Raw genomic sequence first — 27,000 nt, forward strand, 5'->3', positions numbered from 1 at the left:
AAGAATGAAACAAAACAGAATAATATAGAAAGCCCCAAGAAAGCTAAATGGTCACTGGAACAACAGACCACACTAAATCTGAACTTAAACTGGCTGACAGACTTCAACAATAGAAGGTTTCAATTTCAAAGATACAATAGAAAACTACACATTATACCAAGAACCAAGAATATCACAGCATAATGGGAGAAGACATCCCAGTGATGCCAATATTGAGATGAGTCACATGTACCTGGAACTATAGGATGGATTTTAAAGCAGCTGTGATAACACTGGTTCAATGCACAATCAAAAATTACCCTGAAACAACTGAAAGAACAGAAAATCTCAGAAAAGAAATAGAAACCATTAAAACGAACAAATAAAAATATTAGAAGTGAAAAATATAATAAACAAACAAACAAAACAACGCATACTGGATAGGCTCAAAAGTAGAGTGGAGATGACAAGGGACAGAATCAATGAACTTGAGAAAGATCAATAGAATTCACTCAATATATAAAACCCAGAAAAATGAGTTAAGAAAATGAATAGAGCCTCAAGGACATGTGGAACATTCCCCAAAGTTTTAAAATATGTGTCAGAATCCAGTAAGGAGAACAGAAAGAATGTAGAGCAGAAAAAAATTCAAAGAAATAAAGGCTGAATGCTGGTCGGAAAGAAGTTGGTTTAGAAAACCCTGGACCTTCCATCTCCCAAAAATACACCAAGTGAGTAGCAATTCATGGACCAATTTCCTTTGTAAGAAATCAGGAACTAATTGACAGGCTTATGCACACCTTTAGAGGATGCAAAATCAGATGCACCAAAGCCAGGAGGGAGATTTGGGATGCCCTTTCACCAGACACTCTACCCCAGAGTACTGCCATAAGATCACGAAGAGACCCTATAGCTCCCAGATTCACTCAGGGGAGGAGAGGGTGTTGTTCAAGCATCCAGTGCCCTGGTGTTTCCGAGGGGAACGAACACCCAAGGAACAGTGTCACCAGACCCAGGGCTCTGATTGGTTCAGGGCAGTCTAGCCACCCAAACCACCATGGAGGTGGTGGCTTGATTCCCTCCCCAGCTTGCCCAAACTCAACACAGAGTGAGGGGATGAAAAATCCCACGTCTCCGCTTCCCCTGGGGAGGTAATAGTCGATCGACTGAAGGCAGTGCTCCCACTTCACTGGTACTGCCCCAAGAGCCAGCACTTGTCTCACCAATCCTGGAGCACTGATGGCTCGCCCACAGTCTAGCTGCTGGAGGGAGAACAGAGGCGGCAGCTTGGGATGACAGCCAACAGTGATTGTCCCTCCTGCCCAGCAGAAACAGAGCAGAAAAAACCACAGTGCTTGCTTCTACCTTGAAAGAGAAACTGCTGGCAGAGGACCCCCAAGTCATTGCAAATCACTGGCCAGGCTGATCTGTGGGTGTTTCCTTCTGCACATGGCCAGTCATGAAGACTGGGTGATGTGACTGCTTTGTCTAATGAGCAGACACCAAAACAGAGTGTCGAGTGAAATGAGGAATAAGGAAAAGATATTTCGAACAAAGGAACAAGATATAGGCCGAAACTGACACTAGTGAAATGACATTAAATAATCTGCCTAATGAAAAATTTAAAATAACTCCCATAAAGATGCCCAATGAAGTCCAGAGAACAATGCATGAACCAAGTGAGAAGTTCAAAAAAGAGATACAAAGTATTAAAAGTACCAAACAGAAATCGTGGAACTGTCAAATAATAACTGAACTGAAAAAATTCACCAGAAGGGTTCAACAGCAGATTAGATCAAGCAGGAGAAAGACTTAACTAACTCAAAGACGGGTCAAAGGAGCAAAAAGAAGACAGTGAAAAAGTGATAAAATCTTACAGGACCTATGGAACACAAACAAAAGGAACAATACACAAAGTATGGGAGTCCCAGAAGGAAAAGGGGGAACAAGAAAGAATGATTATGTGAAGCAGTAGAGATGTTAGCTAACACGATGACAGTAATCATATTGTAATATGTAAATGGATCAAATCAACACATTGTACACCTTAAACCTATACACTGTTATATGTCGATTGTATTTCAGTTGAAAAAACAGGAAGCACTTTCAATACATATTGGCTGAAAACTTTCCAAACTTACAGAAGAAAATTGATATCCATATCAAGAAGATCAAAAATCACCAAATAAAATGTCCCTAAAGAAATCCACACTGAGATATATTGCAATTGAAATGTCAAAAGTCAAAAGTAGAGAGGGAATTTTGAGAGCAACAGAAGAAAAGTGACTTATGTGTAATGAAACACCCTTAAGACTTTCAGTGGATTTTTTTGCAGAAACCCTGCAAGCCAGAAAAGACTGAGATGATATATTCAAAGTGTTGAGAGAGAGAAAAAAAAGTCGACAAAATATCTTATACACTGCAAAACTACAGAAATGAAAAAGAGACTTCTGGTTTCTGGTTCTCCATGTCAGAAGGTTGGACGTTGCCATTCCATCCTGACAACAAGGGACAGCAGAACAGACTTAAAACTCAACAGCTCTCCCTGGATGTGTAAAAGAAGGGAGGACACAGTGCAAAGCGCAGCCCCCAGGATCAGAGAGGCAGAGAGGGCACACGGGGAGGCACAGCTCACTGGAGCAGAGAAGCAGTAGTGCAAAGTGCTGCTGGAACCAGTGCCAGGGAAGGAAAACCTGACTGTGATTGATGAAAGGCTGCAAGATCAGTGCGGACAATTCTGAGAAATAAAAACTCCAGAGAACCCATGAACAGACCCCCAAAATACTGTGAGATTTACCTTCAAGAGTTCCACCAAGATGTCACAGCTAATATCAGAGAAAAAGTCCTCATGCCTCCGGCAAGGGGAGGGGGAAAGGACTCAATTTGAAATACATCAGTGCACTCTGTTCTTCTTTACAGGGCCTGCCTTCAGGGGAAACTACCTAGATAGAGATGAACTGGCTGGGGTATTATCAGAGCCTAACTGACCTCAGGAAAGGAAATACCCAAATCCAGCCCACTCTAGCCATTCTGTCGCACTTGCGGAAAAAGAAAAAAAAAAAAAACACCAAGAAACACTTGTGTTGTCCATAGCCCTGATGCATAGGCTCACTAAAAAACTGAGACTTAATCATAGGACTATAAAACACTTTCTCTCACCCCACACCTCACTTACCACCACACTACTAAAGGCATATTTACAGCAGTTCCTTTTACATGGTGCATTATGTCCAACTATCAAGAAAAAAATTACAAGAATACCAAAACGTTAAAACAAAAAACCGTGATTTCAAGAAAGAGGGTAAGCCTTAGAACCAGACGTGACAGCGGTGCTGGTATTATGGGCCCGGGAATTTAAAACAACTGTGTGATTACAATGCTAAGGGATCAATGGATAAAGTAGACACCGTGCAAGAAGAGATGAACAATGCAGTCAGAGAGCTAGAAATCCTACAGGGAAAAAAAAATAAATGCTAGAGATTTAAGAAAAAAACTGTTATGGAAATGAAGAATGACCTTGATGGGCTCACCAGTAGATGACATGGCTGAGAAAAAAATCTCCCAACTTGGGGATATATCAATAGACATTTCAAAACCTGAAAGCAAAGAAACCAAGACAGAACAACACCACCACAAAAGATGAGAATAGACAAGGAATATGGGAGGACCACAAAGGCATGACATAAAGGTAATGGGAATTCCAAAAAGAGCAGAAAGAAAGAAAGGAATATAAGAAATATTTGAAACAACAATAACTGCGAATTTCCCCCAAATGAATATCACACACTAAACCACAGATGCAGAAAGCTCAGAGAACACGAAACAGCATGCATGTAAGATAAACAAACAAAGAAAAAACTCCAAGTTAAAAAAACTATACCTTGGCATATCATTTAAGAAGCACAGAAACCCAAGATAAAGGAAAGAATCCTGAAAGAAGCCACAGAGGGGAAAAATTGCCTATACAAGAACAAAGATAAGACATACATCAGATTTCTCCTCAGAAACCACACGAACAAGAAGGGAGTGGAATGAAATATTTAAAATGTTGAGAGAAAAATATCACCAACCTGCAGTTCTTTGCTCTGCAAAATTATCTTTGAAAAGTGAAAAAGATATAAAGACTTTGTGAGACAAACAACAACTGAGGAAATCTGTTGCCAGTAGATTTGTTTGTAAGAAGTGATTTGAAACATTTCTATACAGAGAAGGAAAATGATATAGATCAGAAACTTGCATCTACATGCAGAAGGCAGACCAATGAAGAAGGAATAGTGATAATAACAATGTTTATTTTTCACAGTCTTGACTGACAGAACAGTTTCTTCAAATCATAGCAACAATGAATTTGCATATGCTTATGTACCTATTGTGTATATTAAATATATAACACATAGTCTGTATAAATATTATATATATGCTTATGTACAAGTGAAATGAAGGACAGCAATGATACAAGGAATGGGAGGGAGGAACTGGGATGACAGTTTATTATAAGGGACTCACACTACGCGAAAGATGGCATAGTGTTAGTTGACAGTGGGCACAGGTAAGCTCAGCAACATCAATTAACTGGATGTAATTGATGTCTATAGACTACGTCATCCAACCACAGCAGAATACACATTTTCTCAAGTTCACACGCAACATTCACCAGGATTGACATTGTGAGCCATAAAACACACCTTAACAAACTTAAAAAATAGAAATCATACAATGTCTGTTCTCAAACCATGACACAATTAAGCTACAAATCAGTAACAGGAGGACAGCTGGAAGATCCCAAAATACATGAAAGTTAAAAAAACATGCTTCTGAGGAACACATGGGTCAGAAAAGAAATCTCAAAATAAATTTTACAATATTTTTAACTCCATGCAAAAGGAAACACAAATTTGCAAAATGCTGTAGGATACAGCAAAAGTCGTGCTTAGAGGGAAATTTATAGAAATGAACACATACAGGACGAAAGAACAAAGATCTAAAATCAGTAATTTAAGTTTCCCCCTTGGGAAACTAAAAAGAGAAGAGCAAATTAAATCCAAGGGAAGCAGCAGAAGAGGAATTATAAGAATTGAAGTAGAAATCAATGACATTGAAAACTCAGGAAATCGATAGAGAAAATCAATGAAAACCAAGTTGTTTCTTTGATAAGATCAATAAAATTGATAAACCTCTCGCTCAGCATGTGAAGTGAAGAGAGAGGATACTAATTACCAACACCAGTAGAAAAGAAGTGTTTTAAGTATACATCACATGCCCATTAAAAGGACAATAAAGGAATGTGATGAAAAACTCTGTCCCCACAAATCTGAAATCCTAGATGAAACGGTCCAACTGCTTGAAACACACCATCTGTCAAATCTCACAAAAGAGGAAACAGGCGATCTCAATATGTCTATGTCTATTAAAGAAGCTGAATAAAACTGATAACCTTCCAAATCAGAAAGCAGCAGGCCCTGATTGGGTTCAGTTTTTAATTCTGCCAAACACTTAAGGAATAAAGTGTACCAATTCTCTACACACTCTTTCAAAATATGGAAACAGAGGAAACACTTCTAACTCATTCTGTGGGGCCAGTGTTATTCTAACAACAAAACATCTGACGACATTAAATAAAAGAACTACAAACCAATATCTCTCATGAGAATATATGCAAAAATTCTCAATAACATATTGACAAATAGAAGCCAACAATCAATTTAAAAATTGTAAACCAAAACCAAGTGGGATTCATCCCAATTAACTGCAATTAATTGTAAGCAATTACAATACAGGTTAAAAAGGAAAAATTAGTAAATTGAGTAATGCTACAGAGTACAAAATCAACATAAAAAATCATTTTTGTTTCTACAAACTAACAAAATGTCAGAAAGAGAAATCAACAAAACAATTCCATTTACAATAGCATCCAAAAGAATAAAATACTTTGCACTGAATTAAACCAAGGAGGTGAAAGACTTATACTCTAAACCTACAGTACACTGATAAAAGAAATTATGACACAGTGGAAAGGTATCCAGTGCTCATGGATTGGAGGAATTATTATGGTTCAATAGCCATACTACCTAAAGTGATCTATAGATTCAATGTGATTCCTATCAAAAATCTAATGGCATTTTTCACAGAACCAGAAAAAAATATCCTGAAATTCTTAGGGAGTCACAAAAGACCCCAGATAGGCAAAGCAACCTTGAGAAAGCTGAGGTATCACATTTCCTGATTCAAACACCATTAAGAGGCTATAGTAATGAAAACAGTATAGTATTGACAATTAAGCAAACAGAGAGAAAAATGGAACAGAATTGAGAGCCCAGAAACCAATCCACACAAATAACATCAAATAATCTTTGACAAGGGTGCCAAGAACACAGACTGAGGAAAGGATAGTCTCTTCAATAAAAGGTGTTATAAAAACTGGGTATTCAAATGCAAAATAGTGACATTGCACCCCTATCTTATACCGCTTATAAATATTAACTAGAAATGAATTAAATACTTAAATATGATGTGAAAATATCAAACTAAAGAGCCTAAAAGAGCCATAACATTCTTGGCAATGATTTTTTGGATTTGAGATCAAAAGGTCAGGCAGGAAAAGCAAAAAATTTTAAATAGAACTGCATCAAACTATTGATAAACAGCTTCTGCACCACAAAGGAAAGACAACCTATGGAATGGGAGAAAATATGTACAAACCATATCTCTGATACGGGGTTGATCAAACTATATAAGGAATTTGTATAACTCAGTAGCAGAAAAACAAATAATCCAATTACACAATGGGCAAAGGACGTGAAAAGTGAGCTTTCCAAAAGAAGATAAACAAATTGCCAACAGGTATATGAAAAGGTCCTCAACATCAAAATCAGCAAGAAATACAAATCAAACCACAATGAGATGTCACCTCACACCTGTTAGGATGTGTTTTATCAAAAAGAGCAGCAATAACAAACGTTGCTATTTGTTTGGATGTGGAGAAAAAGGAACCATTGCACATTGTTCGTGGGAATATACGTTGGTGTAGCTGTTATGGGAAACAATATGGAGGTTTCTCAAAAACGTAAAAATAGAACAACCAAATGATACAGCAATCCCACTTCTGCATATATATCCAAAAGGGTGGAAATTGCTATTTCCAAGTGTCTCCTGCATGCCCATGTTCATAGCAGATTTATTTACGATACCCTAGATATAGAAACAATCTAAGTGTTCAAGAGTGAATGAGTGGATAAAGAAAATGTAAGATATATATCCTAGATGTGAGACAACCAATGACATATGATATACATCACACATATGTATGAATATTATTCACCCACGTGTGAGAAGGATTAGTCTGGAGAACATTATACTAAGTGAACATAGCCAGACAGAGAAATAGAAACACTTTATGATCTCACTTACTTGTGGAATCTTACAACAAAAAGGTAAATTCCTTGAAACAGAGGAGAATGATGGTTACCAGGGGCTGGAAGTTTGGGGAGATAAGGAGATGCCGTCAAAGGGTACAAGCCTTCACTTACAAGATGAACAAGCTCTGGCAATCTAATATACAGCATGGCGACTATAGTTAACATAGTTATATAGTGTTATACACTTGAAATTTGCTGAGAGTCAACCTTAAGTGTTCTTACCACAAAAAAGGTCACCATATGAGGTGATATATGTGTTAATAAACCTGATTGCGGTGATCATTTTACAGAGAATAAAAATGTGAATTAATCATGTTGTATTTTAGATATATAAAAACTTATTCGTAAATGTCACCTAATCATGCTGAAAAATAAAAAACAAATATTAAAAATTTTAAGAATTGAAGCATCAGTGAGATAGGAATGGTCAAAATCTAGAACACTGACAACAGACGCTGGCAAGTTTGTGGAGCAACAGAACACTCATTCATTGCTGGTGGGAATGCGAAATGGTAGAGACAGCCAGTTGAAGACAACCTGGGGATATTTCACAAAACTAAACATACTCTTACAATCCAATCCAGCCAGCCATCACACTCCTTGCTATCTACCCAACGGAGCTGAAAACTTAAACCCACACAAAAACCCTGCAAACATACGTTTTATAGCAACTTTTTCAACATTGTCAAAAATTGGAAGCAACCAAGATGCCTTTAAGTAGGTGAATGGATTCATAAACCATAGTGCATCCAAACCATGGATTATTATTCAGTGGGAAAAAGAAATTCGCTATTAAGCCACGCCAATACATGGAGGAACCTTGAATGCATATTACTAAGTGAAAGAAACCAACCTGAACGGCTGCATATTGTATGATTCCAACGACATAACAATTTGGAAAAGGCAAAACTACGGAGAAAATTAAACGTTGCCCAGGGTTACAGTGGCAATGAACGATGAATAGGCTGAACACAGAGGATTTTGAGGGCACTTAAAATACTCTCTGTGATACTATAGCGATGGATACACGTCATTATATGTTTGTGCAAGCCCACAGAATACACAAGACCAAAAGTGAACTGAAATGTCAGCCATGCACTTTGGGTGATTATAGCATGCCCACATAGGTTCCTCAACTGTAACAAGTCTACCACTGTGCTTGGGGAGGTTATTAAAGACGAGCTATGCATATGTGGTTCCAGAGGATATCTGGAAAATTCTGTACCATTGTCTTAATTTTGCTGGCAACCTAAAACTGCTCCCCCCCCCCAAAAAAAAATCTTAAGAAATGGAGGGAAAAAGACTTTTCCAGACGAAAGCTGAATTAATTCTCACCACTATATCTGGATTACAAGAAATACAAATGAGAATTCATCACCTTGAAATGAATGGGTGCTAAAGAGCAACATGAGAGCAAAAGAAAGAATGAAAGTCATTGGTAAAGGAAAATGCGTAGGAAATTTCAAATACTATATTACTGTATTGGTAGTGATTAAATCACTTTTAATTCTCAAATAAAAGTTAAGAAACAATAGTATATAAAAATAATTGTAACTAAAATCATGTTAAAAGTTACACAATATGAAATAATGTAAATTGTGACACCAATAACATAAAATGTATATGAGGGGGAGTAGTAAAATTGTAGACTTTTTGTATGTTATTGAGTTTTTTATCAGCTTAAAGTACACTGTTATAGCTGTATGAAATTTCATGTAAGGCCCATGGTAACCAAAATGAAAATATCAATAAAGGATACATAACAGAAAAAGACAAAGAAATCAATACACATGGAACCAAAAAAAAAAAAATCAATGAAACTCAAGTAAGGACAGCAAGAGAGGAAAAGACAGACAAAAGAACTACAGTCAATCAATCCAACAAGTAACAAAAAGGCAATAGTAATAACTTCCCTATCAATAATCACTTCAAATGTAAATGTTTAGGCGCCACAAACAAAAGATGTCAAGAGGCTAAAAGGGGCGAGGGGGGTTTCAACTCCATACTGTCTGCAGGAATTTCACTTTAAATTGAAGGACATATAGCGGCTGAAGGTAAAGGGATGGAAAATATATATTCCAAACAAATGGCAACCGAAAGAGAGCAGGTGTTTAATAGGAAAGAATACGTCTGACTCCATATTAGATCTGTTCCTTTTACTTTACCCTTTGTGCTCTGTTGCCTGGGCTTAGTCAGGCTGGCTCTGCACCTTTTGTAAAAGAATGTTGCCTATGGCTTGAAATGTACAGGACAGCCTGACCCTGACTTGACCTGAACAGAGAATAACATTTGTCTTGTTGGGGGTTTACAGGAACATCTTGACCTGACCTACATGGACGACTGCAAGAACAAAGGATACAACACCAAGAAGTTTGCAGCAACTAACTACACCCCTCCCTCAGCTTGCCTTTAAAAGGGCTTTGCTGACAGCCTTTGGGAAATTCAGGCTTTTTAAGGCAGGAGCCACCCGTCTCCTTACACGGCCCTGCAATAAACCTTTCTCTGCTCCAAACTGCGACGTTTCGGTATAGTTTGGCCTACGGTGTGTCGGGCACAGGTGTAGCTATACTTACATCAGACAGAATAGACATAAAGTCAGGACAGTCACAGGAGTCAAAGAAGGACATTTTATAATGATGAAAGGGTTAGTCCATCAGGAAAAGATAACCATTATAAATATATACACCCTCAGCATTAGAGCATCTAAATACACCCCCAGCAAACACTGACAGAATCTGAGGAGAGATATAGAAAGCAATACAATAATAGAAGGGGACTTCAATACCACACTTTCAGTAATGGGTAGAGGAAGCAGACAGGAGATGAGTAAGAAACAAAAAAGAGGACTTAAATAACATTATAGCCAAAATCTACCCAGCAGCTACATACAGAACATTCCCCTCAAAAGCAGCAGAACATACATTCTTCTCAAGTGTACACAAGCTTTCCCCACAATAGATTATATGTTTGGTCACAAAGTAACTCTTAACAAATTTAAGAAGATTTAAATCATACAATGTGTCCTTTCTGAACACGTTTCAGAATGAAATTAGAAAGGAATAGCGGAAGGATAAGTAAAAAATCCACAGCTATGTGGAAATTAACAACATACTTTTGATCAACAATTGAATCAAAGAATCAAAAAGGAAATTTAAAATAGCTTGAGACAAATGAAACAGAAAACACAACATACCAAAATTTATGGGATCCAGTGAAAGCAGAGGAAAGAGGTAAATGTATAGCTCCAAACAAATACATTAAAAAGATCTCAAATTAATAAACTAACTTCACATCTCAAAGAACTAAAAGAAGAACAAAGAAAGCTCAAAGTAGCAAAAAGAACATAACAAAGAATAGACCAAGAATAAAATGATAATAAGTAGAAAAACAATAGAAAAATCATAAAACTAAGAGTTGGTCTTTTGAAATGATAAATAAAATTGACAAACCTCTATCTAGATTAAGAAAAAAAGAGAAGTTTCAAAAATAAAATCAGAAAAATGAAAGCTCATGCCACAAAAATAAGAAAATAATATGAACATTATATACCAACAAAAACAAGAAGAAAATAATATGAACATTATATACCAACAACCAGATACCAAAGAGGATGGATAAATTCTTAGTGACATGAAACCTAAGAAGAGTGACTCATGAAAAAAATAGAAAATCCGAACCGACCTGTAACTAGTATGGAGACTGAATCGGTAATCACAAACCTCCTAACAAGGAGAAGCCCAATATAAAATGGCTTCACTGGGGAATTCTATAGAACATTTAAGTAAGAACTAACACAAGGCTTCTCAAATGCAAAAGAGTGGGGAACACTTCCAAACTCACTTTATGCAGCCAGCATTACTCTGATACAAAAGCCACATGGAAAGAACAGTATGAGTTAACATCCCTCATGAATACAGATGGAAAAGTGCCCAACAAAATACTAGTAAACCAAATCCAGTGTAATCTAGCACCTTAAAATGGTCATACACCATGACCAAGTTAAATTATTCTTGCAATGCAAGAATGGTTCAACATTCAAAAATCAATGTGATAAAACACATTAAAAGGACAAAGAGTCAAAATCACATGATCATCTCAATATATGCAGAGAAAGAATTTGTCAAATTTCAGCATCTATCATAAGAAAAACTCTCAGCAAACTAGGAATGGAATGAAATCAGCACAACCTAATAAAGGCCATATATGAGAAGCTCACAGCTAACAACATATTCAACAGTGAAACCTGAAAACTTTTCCTCTAAGATCAGGAACAAGGCAAGGATACCCACCCTCACCAATTCTATTCAATCTTAGATGGGAAGTTATACCTAGAGCAAGTAGACAAAGGAAGAGAAAAAAATAAAAAGGCATCCAAATTGGAAAGAAAGAAGTAAAAATATCTTTGTTTGCAGATGACATGATCTCATAGATAACAAAACCTAAAGACTCCACAAAATCCCTCAAAGTTTTAGAACTAACAAGTTCCATAATATTGCAGAATATATAATCAACATTCAATAATGGGTAGCATTTCTCTACTTACAGAGAACTATTTGTAAGGAAAGGGAAATTAAGAAAACAAATCCATTTACAAGATCACACGCACACAAAATATCTACAAACAAATTTAACCAAGGAGGTGGGAAACTTGTACTCTGAAAACTACAACGTATTGATGAAAGAAATTAGATAAGACACAAACAAAGAAGACATCCAAGTGGCCAACAGGTAGATCACTAGTTACCAGAAAAATGCAAATTCACACCAAAATGTTATTTTTGTGAGATATCACCTCACAACTGTTAGGATGGCTATTATCATGTGAACAAAGGACAAAGAGTGCTGTTGAGGGTGTGGGAAACTGGAACTGTTGTACACTGTCACTGGGAAGAGCATATGAAATGGTTTCTATAGAATATAGTAAAAATGAAAAACAGAACTTCCCTGTGATTCAGCAATGTCACTTGTGGGCAGTTACGCCAAAGAACTGACACAGGAGCTGCAGGAGATATTGACACTGCTATGCTTACTGCAGCACTATCCGCAATAGCCAAGATGTGAATAAAACCTAAGTGGCCATCCACAGAAGACTGGATAAGAAAATGTGGTATATATGTATTCTATGGAATACTAGATAGCCTTAAAAAGAAGGAAGTTATGCAATATGGGACAACATGATTCACCTTGAGGACATTATGATAAGTGAAATAGACCCATCACAGAAGGACGAATACCGCATGACTCCATTTCTATGAAGTATTTAAACGTCAAATGCATACCACCCAAAAGTGGAATGGTGTTTGCCAGGGGCTTGGCCAGGGGCAAATGAGGAGGTACTATTTAATGGGCATAAAGTTTTAGTTAAGCAAGATGAATAATAAGCTCCAGGACCTTCTGTAAAACATACTGATGTCAACAGTAATGTAATGTATGCTTAAAATTTGTTAAGAGAGTAGAACTCATATTAAATATTTTTACCACCTTAAATTAAAAAAAAAAAAAATATATATATATATAAATTCAGAAAAAAGTCAACAGAAATCCTCACAAAATTGATGAAGGACATAAACATTTAGATTCTGGAAACTGATCAAACCGGAAATAGAATGGGTCCAAAGTCACTCACAACAAGAAAGATCATGACTAAACTGAAAACAATAAAAATATCTTCAAAGAAACCAGACAGTAATGTCATATAACCTGTAGAAGAACACCAGTTTGAATGACAGTACATTTCTCATCTGAAAGTCATGAAGTCTCAAAGGAAATACAAGAGCAATTCTCACATGTTGACAAGAACATTACTGTCCAACATGAACTCTACATCTGGCAAATTTATCCTTTAAGGATGAAGGAAAAAGAGAGACTTTCTCCAACAGAGGAAAACTAACAGATTTAGTCTACAGCACACATACCCTAAGATAATGGCGAAAAGAAACTCCAAGAAACAAAGGTAATACATCACCAAAAGGCTTGGGTAGTCTTAAGGAACTAGGACAAATAGAACGGTTTAAAATACGGGTAAATATAATGAACTATCATTTCCCTCATGAGTTTCTGAAATCATATTTGGTAGTTGAAACAACAATCACGCAATATCATGTTATGCTTAATGTATGGAGAGGAATATTTGAGCAACTATATTTATAAAGTACAGAGGATAAAGGATCCTAAATGGAAGTAGGGTTTCAGGGTTTCTCTTGAAGAAGTAAAAAGTCCACAACAGTAGGCTAGGTTCTATATGTTTATTTTAATACCTCAAGCAAAAGCTAAGAAATGTATAACAAGGAAAAATCCATTAAAACACTATAAACAAATCATGATGTAATCTTTAAAATGTTCAAGTAATCCAGAAGAAGAAAACAAGAGAAGAAAAAAGAAATGAGTAGCACAGAAAAAAAAAAAAAAAGGGAAAAGAATATAGCAGACAAAAGACCTAACATATCAATCACTACTTTAAATGTAAATAGTCTAAAAACACCAAATAAAATACTGAGTCCCAGGGCAGATGGAGGAAACAAAAAAATCAAACAAACAAAAACCACACCTTATGACCCAACTAAATAGTCTCTACAAGAAACTCATTTCAAACATAAATTTTTTTCCACTTCCAATGACTTTATTTTTTTACTTAATTTTTATTTTATATTGGAGTATAGTTGATTTATAAGGTAGTGTCAGTTTCAGGTGTACAGCAAAGTGGTTCAGTTACAGACATAAATTTATAGGTAGATTGAAATAAAAAGAATGGAAAATATATCATGCAAATATTGGTAAAAATCAAATCAGAGAAAGTGAACTTAATTGCAAAGAAATCTACAAGGGACAAAGAGAGTCACTATGTAATCATAAATGTATCCACTTATCAAGAAGCAGAGCAATCCTAAATGTATAGGTATCAAGCGACAGAACTTCAAAATATGTGAAGCAAACCCTGGTACAGCTGAAAGAGAAAGACAAAAACCACAACAGTAAAGGAGGAATTCAACACACTCCAATAGGTTATTGCTAGTACTAGACCAAAAATCAGCAAAATATAGAACTGAACCGCAGCATCAATCAACCTGATCTCCATGACGTTTATGGACCACTCCACCCAAGAACAACAGAAAACACTTTTTTTTTTCAGGTATCCAAGGACATTCACCTACAAGCACAATATACCAGATCATGAGGCAAACCTTCATAAATTAAAAACAAATTGAAATTATACGAGGTATATGCTCTGACCAAAACAAAATCAAACTAAAATTCAACAGACAGACAACAGAAAAAAAACAAAAAACAAAACCAAAACCTCCAAACACTTGTAAAGTAAATAACAGACTTTTAAAAAATCGGGTCAAACAGGAAGCCTTAAAGGAAAATTTAAAAATACATATATCTGTAATGAACACGAAAACTCACCATATTGTTGTGAGACACAACTAAGCAGTGTTGAGAGGGAAATTTTAGTACTAAAATGCTTACAGTAGAAAAAGGAATGGTCACGTATTGATAATATAAGTTTTTTCCTCAACAAATTAGAAAAAGAAGAGCAAAATAAACCCAAAGCAAGGTATAAGGGAGAAAAGAATACGAGCAAAACACTACGAAATTGAAAATAAGAAAACAGTAAAGAAAATCAAAGCAAGAAAAAGCTGGTTCTTTGATATGTGCAATAAACTGAAAAATCTCTAGCAAGACTGACAAAGAAGGGAGGACACACATCATCAGTGTCGGAGGTGAACCAGCATTATCACTACAGCTGCTGTAGCCATTAAAAGGGTATGAGAATTGCAAGAAAATACATGCCGAAATGCCACTGAGATGAAATAGACCAATTACTTAAACACACACCACCAAAGCCATACATAGAAAACAGATAAACAAAATATTTCTATAACCATTAAATAAATTGAATTGGCAATTTAAAAGCTCCCACATACACACTCACACACACACACAAAATTCCCAGGCCCAGTGATTTCACTGAAGAATTTTGCCAAACATCTTAAGCATTAACATGTATTTTATACAATATCTTCCAGAAAAACAAAAGAAGAGGTAATCTTTCTCAGTGTATTTAATGAGGCCAGTATTATTCTACTCCAAAAATTAGACAAAGTCAGTACAAAAAAAGAAAAATCATAGATCAATATTTCTCAGGAACTTTGACCAAAAAAACCTCAAGAAATTATTAGCGCATCAAAGCCAGGCATGAATAAAAGAATCATACACCAGGACCAAACTGTGGGGTTTTTAGGTTTGAAAGGTATTTTCTAGGTATTGTTTCAATATTTGAAAATCAGTCAGTGCAATCCACTATATCAACAGGCTAAAAAAGAAAAATCATATGATCATATCAGCAGATGCAGAAAAGGCAACTGATACAACTAAATACACACCTCCCCTTCATGGGGCAGAAAAACAAACAAACAAATTCTTAGCAATCTAAAAATAGTGAATTTCCATAACTTTATAAAGAGTATATTAAAACAAAAACCTTACATCTAACATTATCCTTATGGTGAATGACTGAATACTTTATCCTTATAACTGGGAAAATTGTGAGGATGTCTGCCATCAGTATGGTTATCTGACAGAGTACCGGTAGTTGTAACAAGCACAGTAAGGTAAAGCAAAGAGATAAAAAGTATACAGATTGAAAAAGAAGAAAACAGAAGGCCATATTTGTAAAAGACCTGACTATGGAAAAATTCTCAAGGAATCTATCAGAAAAAAAACCCAACAAACCCTCATAGAATTAATATGTGACTTCATCAAGGTTGTAAGGATATAAGATCGACACAAACAAATGAGAGTTGTATTTCTAGATAACAACAAACATATGTAAACTGAAGTTAAAATAGACTACCATTTACAATTGCTCCAAAGAAAATGAAATACTTTGGTATAAACCTAAAAACATATCCACAGGATCTGAATGCTAAAATTACAAAATGCTAATGAACGACATTTAAAAAAAGACCAAACAAATGGGGATTCTTACTGCATTCACGGTTGGAAGAATCAACAGAATAAAGATGCCCATTCTCCCCAAATTCATCTCTAGGTTTAACAGTGTCTTTCACGATGCTAGCAAGGTTGTTTGCACACAGAGAATAGTTTAGTCTAAAATTTATATGAAACAGAAAAATATCTAGAATAGTGTAAAAATCTTGAACAAGAATAAAGTGGGAGGAATCACTCTAGTCAACATAAATGCTGAATATGCAGGCAAACTGAAGAAGACAGCAGGATACTGGCAGAAGGAGAGTCACATGGAAGAACTGCACAGAATAAAGAACCCAGGAATATATCCACATCAATATGACCCCGCCCCCGACTTTTTGACAAAGGTGCAAAAGCAACTCAATGCAGAAGAACAGCCCTTTCTAGAAATAGTGTTGGAGCAATTCCACATCCCTGGTCAAGTGAGTGAACCTTGATCCAAATCTCACACTTCATACAAAATCACCTCAGGTGAACACACCATTAAATGTAAATAAAACTATAACACTTTTAGAAAAGAAAAACACAGAATCTTCAGGAACTCTAGGGCAACATAGATTTCTTAGGTTTGATAGCCAAATTACCATTCATAAAGGAAAAGTTGATAAATTAACTCTTATCAAAATGGAGAAATTCTGCTCGATCAGAGACCTTATGATGAGGATGAAAGGACAAATTACAGACTGGGAGCAAATATCTGCAAACCGCATATCTGGTAAAGGACCTGTAATTAGAATATATAAACTCCTCAAAGGTCAGTAGTGAAAAAACAACCAACGAGAAAAGTCCAACGAGAAAATGGGCAAAAGGCATTAACAGATATTTCACAAAAAGTGACAAGCTCACGAAACTATAGTCAACATCATTAGTCATCAGAGAAATGCCAGTCAAAATTACACGAGATAAAGTACACATCTATCACAATGGCTAAAATAAAATTGTGAAATTTAAATAGCAAACAAAATGGCAAGAATGCAGATACTCTTTTCTCTCTCATTCATTGCCAGCAGAAAGTTAAAATGGTACCGCCACTCTGGAGAAAAGATTGGTCATTTCTGTCAAAAATGAATATACACTCACCGTATGATCTGGCAATGATATTCCTGGGTATGTATCCCAGAGAAATAAAACTGCACACCTACACAACAATTGTACATGAACGTTCACAGCAGCATTCTTTTCAATTGCTTAAAGATTGGAAGAGCCAAACTATCTCTCAGTTGGTGAAGTATGAGAATAACTAAACCTGGTGTTTCTTTGTGGAAAGTGGTTGTTGAGGAATTCAACTTTTAAAAATAGATCAAGGGATTGAGATTTTCTATTACTTCTCTCAATCTTGATAAATTGTACTTTTCAAGGAAGCTGTCCAATTCATCTAAATCATCAAATTTATTGGCATAAAGCTGTCATAATTCTCCAAGGTATCATTTTGTCTTCTGTATGACTAGCAATATCTCCTTTCACCCCTAATGTTGGTGGAATTTGTTTCTGATCTAGATAAGTCTTACTGGGGGTTATTAATTTTATTAGTCCTTTGAAACAATTCAGAGCTTTAATGTTTCCATTCTTTCTCCTTTTTCTCTCTCATTGATTTCTGAACTTATCGCATTCTTTCCTTCCTCGGCTATGGCTTAACCCTTTACAGAGCATCACAGTTTGTGTCAGAAGGCAATTAATTTAATGGTAACCCTCCACAATCATCTCCGCGCTGGGTTTTAGGCTTTGAGGTGGGGAATGGGGGTGACAAAGAGTGTCTCTTACTCTAGACCTTGATCCTTCCTCCAGACACTCAGCCTTTCTGTCTCAGCTGAATGCCTGGGGTTTTAGCAAGGTCACTCTACACTGCCTGCGCTGAAAATCCAACATCTCCCAACACTGTTCTGTCGGTTAGTATTATCTCCATTTCACTCTCGACCCTTCAGCGGAGTCTTACCCACCACACATGCTGTCTAATCCTCAGTCAGGGAACAAAGGACAACTCCCCTTCTCTGAAAAAATGTACATCAACACATAGTCCCTTTTTATCTCTGGTCCTGGGTCCTGCAAGTTCCAGCTGCTTCTGCAGCCCAAACTCTTAAAAACTCTTAAAATCCAAATTCTTAAAGAGTCCTGTTTGCTTCCACCCTTGTGCTATAGTTAAGATGTTATTCCCAGTCAGAGGGCCAAGTTCAGTGTGAGATTTGCCTTCCATGCTTTCCTTCTGTCAGAGAGAGATTTCCTGATTTTTTTTTTTAATTGTCAAATGTCTGAAAACAAATGTCTCATGGATTTTGTCCTGCTTTCTACTTGTAGATGGTGAGAAAGACAAATGTTGTACGAGTTACCATATTTTAAATTTCATTCTCTCTCAACTGCAACACAGCAACAGAATCTGACCAATCACTCGCATTTGCCTCTTCCCCATCATCTATTCTGGCAAAATACGTACCTTAGACTAAAGCCAACTTTCTCGCATACTTTTAAGCATTTCTTGACTCTTACCTGCATTTTGGGATAGAATTCAAATTCCTGTGTTTTTCATGTAAACCAGTTCAGATTCTGTACCCAAATTGTTTTTGCAACTTCACTTTCCTGTGCTCTTTCTGTAAAGTGGTTTCCACTGTTCCCTCCACTGCTCAGGTCCTATGGTACCTCCATCAAAACTTCTCCCTGTCTTCAGTGGCTTCTTAGTTCCTTTCCCCACATTTTTTCCCCTCTCAAACTCCTACTTCCAGAGAGTGTAAATGACCTTTTCAGGTAAGTGATTCCTGAGTTCCAAATTTTAAAAGTAGTCATTCTATTCTGTATGCTTTCAGAGCAATTGCCACATTACATTTGGGTTTGTGATCAATCTGCTTGCCCAGTAATTCAGCCGAGTATAAAGCATTCTTCTTCTTCCCACCAATAGCACCTTCACCACATAATAATAAAAATCTACACAACATAAAGTAAAGCTTACCTTTACAAATGAAGAATCTGGATGCAATATCCCTGACTTGTTGTATGAATATACCAGGAAATGAGAGTCTAAAAATGACCTAATTCAACCAAAATAATAATACTTCGTTGTAATAATAGCATTAGTAAAAGTAACTTCCAGAGTCATGAAATTAAACAAATTTACATTTCATTTTATAAGCTCAAATATGCAAAAATTAAATGGGCTCATCTCTCCGTTATCTAGCTTTCTTTCTGATACCACATTATGTATATAAGAGAAAACAAGAACCAGGATGACCGGATACCAGTGTGGGCACTGGAATGACACAGATTGCTGTCTAGTAAAATCCAGCACTTCCAGATTCCCTCAACAAAGTCTTCTTTTATAGATTCAACCATCCATACATCTCATGGCGTAAATCTCTTAGCTAAAATTTGCTAATAAGTAGCCATGGATTGATAAAAACCAAAAAAAATACACACTTTTCATTAGCTTGTTTCCGTGAAGTTATGCTGTGCTATAAAACATCCTCCAAATTCCCAGTGCCTTAAAATTACAATGAATGTTCTTCACAAGGTTACTGCAGGTTCAGCTCCACATTGCCTTCATTCTCGAACCTAGGAAACGGCATGGTCCCTCCACGGAACACGCTTTTCTCGTAGCAGAAGGAGAAAAAATTGTAGAAGCACAAGATAGATCTTAAAGCCTTTGTTTAGAAGTGGGATTCTAGTCTTTTGCTCAAATTTCATACGTTATTTCTATAGAAAAACATGACATAAACAGGGTATGGAACTAAAATCTTCTTACAAGGAGGATGGTGATTATCATGGAACAATCTAACATCGTTATTTACTGTAGGGTTGAGACAGGCTGGGACCCGGGACCCTTTACTGGAGCACTTGGCCTGGACACACGTCTCCTTGAGCAACAAAAGACAGAGGGGCTCTAAGGGACTAAAACTAACTGCCTGCATGTGCAGTCCGGGTAATTATGAGCAATAAGACACACAAAGGCTGTAAACCGACTGCCACTCCAGACGTGCCAGGAGCAAAAGCAGGGTACTTACTGCGCATGATCCCTGCACACAGCACCACCAAGCGAGTGGGGAGACCACCAATCCGCCCCTACCTTCACCCCATTTAAGGATCCAGCCCACACTCCTCGGAGAGTGAGCCAGGGAACGTGTCTCTTGTTTTCACTCCCTCCTGCTGCAGCACGAGCCTCAACAAAGCCTTGCCTGAACTCCTTCTCTGGCCACTTATCAATTTCTATTGATTAAAGAGTCCAAGGACCCTAGTCCATAACAGTGACACTGGGATTTCTCATGGATTCCAAACATCAAGAAGGTTTGAAGGCCAGAATGGAAGAGAAACTAGAGCGTTAACAGAGTACGTTTTTCCCCACTACTTTTCTTACCTCCTTCATGTCTTCTCATTCTTTTTAAAAAAATTTTTAGTGAAGTATAGTTGATTTGCAATGTTGTGTTAGTTTCAGGTGTACAGCAAAGTGATTCAGCCATATATATATATATATATATATATATATATATATGCATACACACATACATATATATATTCTTTTTCAGATTCTTTTATCATACTAAGAAAAGTAAGTTGGACAAAGACAAATATCCTATGATATCACTTATATGTAGAATCTAAAAAATGATCTCCTTTACAAAACAGAAATAGACTCACAGACACAGAAAACAAACTTATGGTTACCAAAGGGGAAAGGGGGGGAGGGATAAATTAGGAGTTTGGAATAAACAGATACACACTACTGTATGTAAAACAGATAAACAACAAGGACCTACTGTATAGCATAAGGAACTATATTCAATATCCTGTAACAATCTATTTCCTCTCCTTCTTGAAAACTTTTCCTTTTCTTCAATTCAAATAACAAAACCAGAGAGGTTCCTGGAGAAAAACTGGTATCTGTCAGTTTATATTCCACATATATTCAAGGAAAAACTCTGCATGGCCTGGGTTGGTTTAGGTGCAAGCATCTAGAACGTGAATTCTGGAACAGGGGCAGAGCCACCTTTTAATAACCGTAGCATTTAAATGGAGGTGGTGGAAGTGGAAATCCAGAAGTAGTTCCCAGGAAAAAGAAATTCGAGATTAAAAACCTTAACAGATATTTGACAAGCATTATTAAAAGGATAAAAATTTTGTTTGCGAGTTTATTCAGCCTGGGCCCTTTTTCAAAGGCATACTTTTGGCTTCCGTATGAAACAACAAAACAGTCTGCCTTAATCAGTGACATAACAAAAATACAAATGAGCACTGAAAGAAAAACAATGTCCAATGAAAGGAAAATGAACAATAAAAAGCAGGCAAAACTTAAAAGTTAGTTCCGAATGAAGTAGCATTGATGAACAAAATAATCTTAATTTCAAGAGAAATTAATAAGCATTCCAAGGAGATCATTCCAAGAGAAAAAAAGTATACTCTGAAACTAAAACACATGACAGTTAATATTAAATAACTCAATAAATGTATCGAAGAGAATTTGCTTACTGTGAACAGAATTATAGGCCTAGCCAACAGAGGACAAATGCTGGTAAAATGCACGTCAAAAATAAAGATTTGATCATAGTTGTAGAAAAAACTATGATATGGAGCACAGACAAATAAGACCCAGGATGAAAGCGTTGATTTCCCATAGAAGAAAAAAAATGCATAGGGACTGAAAATTAAAATGAAAAATTTAGGGACTTGGGATATATTAGGGAGTATTAATGTAATACACACACACACACACAAACTCATACTCACCCACACACAGAAAACATACTGGAAAACTCACTTCACACAGACTATATCAAATTGCAAAAATTTATAGAAAAGAAATATGACTCACAAATTCTACACATTGCCAAATGTCATTCAGTTATGAGAACAAGAGAGACATCTGCAGACATGCACTGATTCGGGAAGCATGCCATCTGCAGAGTCCATCTGAAGAAAATAATCTGAAGTTATTCTAACTAAACGATACCCGAGTCAGCATAAAGCTGCAATAAAAAGAAAAAAGTAAAAAGAAGCTTTGAAGAAAGTTGGAAAATGCAATACTGTTGTTAAAGAAACGGAAAGCAGTGAATTTACATCTTAAGTGGAAAAGGAATTTTAAAATACTATACGAATGTGATGCTATCACTTCAGGATCTAAGAGACACAAGAGAGGAATCTGAGAACCTAGGATAGAAAATATGAATATAATGATTATATGAAAATTTCATTTTTATAGCAATTAATCCCAAAAACAAAGGAAGAAGACAATCAATAATCTAGGTGGCATAATTGCAACATATAGAGGAGATCAAGTGTTAATATCTACAGAAAACAAAACTTCCCACGATAGATCATGGAACAAAAACCAGACAAACAGAAAGATAAAGCCGTAGTTTGAAAATAAATAACTCAAAACAAATTAATAAAAAATAACGACCCCCCCGCCCCCGGCAAAAAAAAAAAACCACCAAAATCTCAGGAAAAGCAAGTCAATGAGAACGGTCAGTAAACACTGGAAAAGATACTGTTATTAATAACCAGTGAAGTGCATATTAAAACAACAATAAAACAGCATTTGTCATCCACTAATTAACAAAAATAAGTGTGTGAAGATATTCATTTTGTCGAGAATGTAGAGAAAAGAAATACTTTTAAGCTATTGGCATGAGTAAAAATTGGTTACAAGGCTTTTGAAGAAAAAAACTGGCATTATATAGCACTTGAGAAATTTCTTATTTATAATCCATCAATTTCACTGGGGCCCAGGAAGTCATGGCCAAGGATGTCCATGATAGAGCTGTTCTTGCTGTAAATATGGGAGGATAAATAATTAATGGGATATATTCATTTGATGGCTACATATGTATTTTAAAAAACAAACCCGTTGTGCACATATCATTATGAATGAATCTCAACAAATAATATTATGCAAAATGTTGCACAACGAACAATAATAAGTACCTATTGCTCACACTTTTGGGTCATGTGTGGGTAGCTATGCCAGCTCTGCTAATTGTGGCCAGGCTTGCTCAGTGGTACACGATTCAGCTGAATGTTGGCTGCTGTAGGGATAAACAGAGCACCTTGACTGTGATCCACATGTCTTTAATCGTCCAGCAAGCTAAGCCCGAGCATATTCTCATGGGGATGACAGACAAACAAGATGGAAAGCAGAAAAGCGCAACAGCTTTTTCAAGCCTGTGTTGGAATCAAGTCAGCCAACATCTCTCTGGCTAAAGTAAGTGACATAGCCCCAAACTGGTCTAGTAATTTGCCCGGCCCCCAAAGTAAAATGAAAATGTGGGACCTCTCGTTCAAAAGTATTAAGAATCTCAGGATAGCATCAGAAGAGCATGAATCCAAGCACAGAGCCCTTCTCATCTTGGGCTCTTCACACCCATGAAGACTGAGTGTGAGGTGGTTGTTGAGTTGTATATACTCCACCTCTTGATGAGAGAACCTCAAAGTGATACGGCAAAGAGTGAAGATATAGGGGAAGGCAAAGAATTGGGGTCACTTTTGTGATTCACCATGTTAAGGTCCACCCTTACCTACCCTTCTGACCTACCATAACAAATTGTATAATGGAATATACACTCTTGTGCCATTCATGTCTGCTTGAAGGACGCATCAAAACATGATTTTTATTGATCTTTAGACATATGGATGAAAGACCCTAAAAATATAGCAGAAGAATATGTGTCAATATCATAATGGTAATCAGCACTGGGGAGTGAGACGATTGAAGAGGTCTGGGTATGGGAATAATAGATTTCATTATTATGGCCATGTACCCTTTTTTTTAATATGTAGGAAAAATGCTTACATGTGCATCATTCATGGTAAGAACTTAATTGTTTATACTAATCTCAAAATTTTCCTTTTTTATTTTTATTCATTCATAGAAAAAAAACAATATAAAAAATAGCGTGCTAATATAAACTACGGACTTTGGGTGATAATGAATGATGTGTCAATGCAGGATCATCAGTTACAGCAAATACATCACTCTGGTGGGGAATATTGATAACGGAGGAAGCTATGCGCGTGTGGGGTGTGAGGATATACAGGAAATCTCTGCACCTTCCACTCACTTTTGTTGGGAACCTAAAACTGCTCTAAAAAATAAAGTATATTAAAATGATAAGAAATAATAATAAGAAAACTACGTGAATAGGCACACCCCATACAGGAAAATGAACTAGCCAATAACTATTTAGAGAAATCATTTAGGGAAATACAACCTGACATTAAGATGAGATACAATATTTTAGTACATCACGCATGCTTTTGGAAATCAAAACTGCTACAGTTTTTAGAAAGTAACTGGCAATATCTCTCAAAATCTTTACATGCTATAAAATGTGAGTAATAAAGAAGGCCTACCTTAGAGGCGGTTGTGAAAATTAGTCAGTTACTACCTGCAAATTGCTCAGAAATACGCTTGGAATATGGTACGTGCTCAATAAATGTCAGTTGCTTTTGTTGCTTTCATTATTATTATTTATTATTATTACTATTACTACTATTATCAGCACTCATCCTGCTTGATCCAGAAGCCCATTTATTGATATCAAGACTATGAAACAAAATCTCTATTGTATAAGAATACACAGATAAAGATGTTTATTGTCGGACTCTATAGTGACAATCCCTGGAAATAACTTCATTACCCATCAATATTGCACACTATGGGATCTCATCCATTAAAAATGAGTAAAAATTTATACATAGAGCAAGAAAATAAGTACCATTATTAAATAAGACCTGACACTTGCAGAACACTATTTCCATTTGTGCAAAAAAACAAAACAAAACAAAACAAAAAAAACCTTTTTTGGTAGGTTTCTATATGTTTTATTTCAGGTAAAGATGAAACTTAAAATAGAAAATCATGGAATGATACACACAGGATATTGATACTGGTTTCCTCACAGAGTGGAAGTAGAAAACTGAACAGATGAAAAATATATCCTATAGCAAAATGAGACAAAACTAGAGTGTAATATCAAGTAAAATGCTTAAAATCGTATAATTATGTAAAATGACATGAAACAAATAAAATTAATCATGGACAGATAAACTTACTCCCTTAATAGCTGCAATTGTAATTATACTTTAAGGAGTTACATAAAATGATTTTCATGTATCTGATATACTTTAATATTTATATCATTGAATTACAGTTGGGTTTGAATATTAGATTTAAAAATCTAAAGATAAAGACTCGAAATTCTAGTCTGACATGAATCACCAAGAAGACTTAACATATTAAATAAATATAACATTTATGCTCTTGAATATTTAGGCTCTAAATTTAGGCTCAATTTAAGGTAGTCATTGTAAAAATGTAAGAAACTAAAAACAACTGTATGAAAAGAAGCATGGCCACTTACTGTTTTTCAAGGTGGAGAGTGTATGTTTTCCTATCAATTTTGATGGCATAGGTGACCTACAGCAAAGTAGTCAGAGAGAATGTAATTATTAGATATTTAAAATCCTTAAAAGTCAAAAGCCCTAATTTTTAAAAATATATGTACTCTTTCAAATAAGCATGGATTGTATCGTGAGTGTATCAAAATTATATATATAGATATATATATATAGATATATATATACATATAATTATAGTTACAGTTATCTTTCTTCAATCTTGGAATGTGTGACAGAATTAATCATAATCAAACTTACATAAAATCTAGGAGTCTAAATCTATTTCAAAAGTAAGAGCATTAGTCATTAGCATTTAAGTATCATAATCAAATTTTTAACTTCAAATGGTTACATTTAGAAATGCTGAGTAACCTTTGAAGAAACTTGAATTTTATTATCTTTTCCTATTTTGCAATTTCTAGAGCAAATAAATGGAAAATTAAACAATACAAAGCGAGTCTCCTTTTAAGAGTAAACTAAAATTAAACTAAAATCTGATGTTCACCTAACGACACCATTAAGAAAGTTAAAAGGCAATTCCTAAAGAATGATATTAGCAATTCATATCCAATTGGCCAGTCCACATTTGTGTATGTCTCATTTCTAACAGTACATCTTTTCCTTCTCCTTTTCGTTCTCCTTAGTCTATCTCACCAAAAGTTCTGTTTTATATTCTTCTCAGAAATCAACTTTTGACATTGTGAATCCAGGCTACTTCAGCTTACTTTTGTCTTTCATTAATTCTACTTCTTAATTTAAGCAGCATCTTTAAGAATTTTAAGGTTATAATTATTTTTCTAATTTTAAATTGCTGACCATTTTTTGTCACCTGTTTATTTGTGGTTATAAATTATGCTCCTATACCATCTTCAGAGCAGGATTCAAATTTTTCTTTGTAATTTCTTCATTCTCGTTCATTGTTTATTATTTAATATCCATTGTGATTTATGATTTCTCCTTCAACCCGTGAATTATGTAGCAGTATATTTTTAAATGTCCAAATACATTTTTCAGTCCTTCTGTTAAGTTTTAACCTAATTGTATTGTTGCCAGATGATGAGTTCTGTACTATCCGTACTTGCGTTTCATTTATTTATTTATTTTCCTTGCTGTGGTCAATTCTGTTGAATGACGCTATATATTCCTGAAAAGTATGAGAACTAGTCTTGAGAAGCATTATTTACAACGGAGATAGAGCATTAAGTGCAGCTTGATTAGAAAAGCTCTTATCTATTTCTAG

At 35.7% G+C, this 27,000-nt stretch overlaps 1 protein-coding gene across 1 annotated transcript in view; it reads right to left on the reverse strand.

The window, feature by feature from the left end:
* LOC103002740 (A disintegrin and metallopeptidase domain 3-like) overlaps nt 1-27,000 on the reverse strand; it is a 102,112-nt gene that overhangs the window by 72,157 nt on the left and 2,955 nt on the right. Inside the window, exons 3-4 of the mRNA XM_007178427.1 lie at nt 25,724-25,779; nt 19,327-19,405 (exon numbers count right to left, since the gene is read on the reverse strand). Coding sequence (XP_007178489.1) covers nt 19,327-19,405; nt 25,724-25,779 — 135 coding nt within the window. The remainder of the gene's footprint in view (nt 1-19,326; nt 19,406-25,723; nt 25,780-27,000) is intronic.

This window comes from Balaenoptera acutorostrata, chromosome 21 (genome assembly GCF_949987535.1).
Source record: "Balaenoptera acutorostrata chromosome 21, mBalAcu1.1, whole genome shotgun sequence".
Classification (NCBI taxonomy): Eukaryota; Metazoa; Chordata; class Mammalia; order Artiodactyla; family Balaenopteridae; genus Balaenoptera; species Balaenoptera acutorostrata.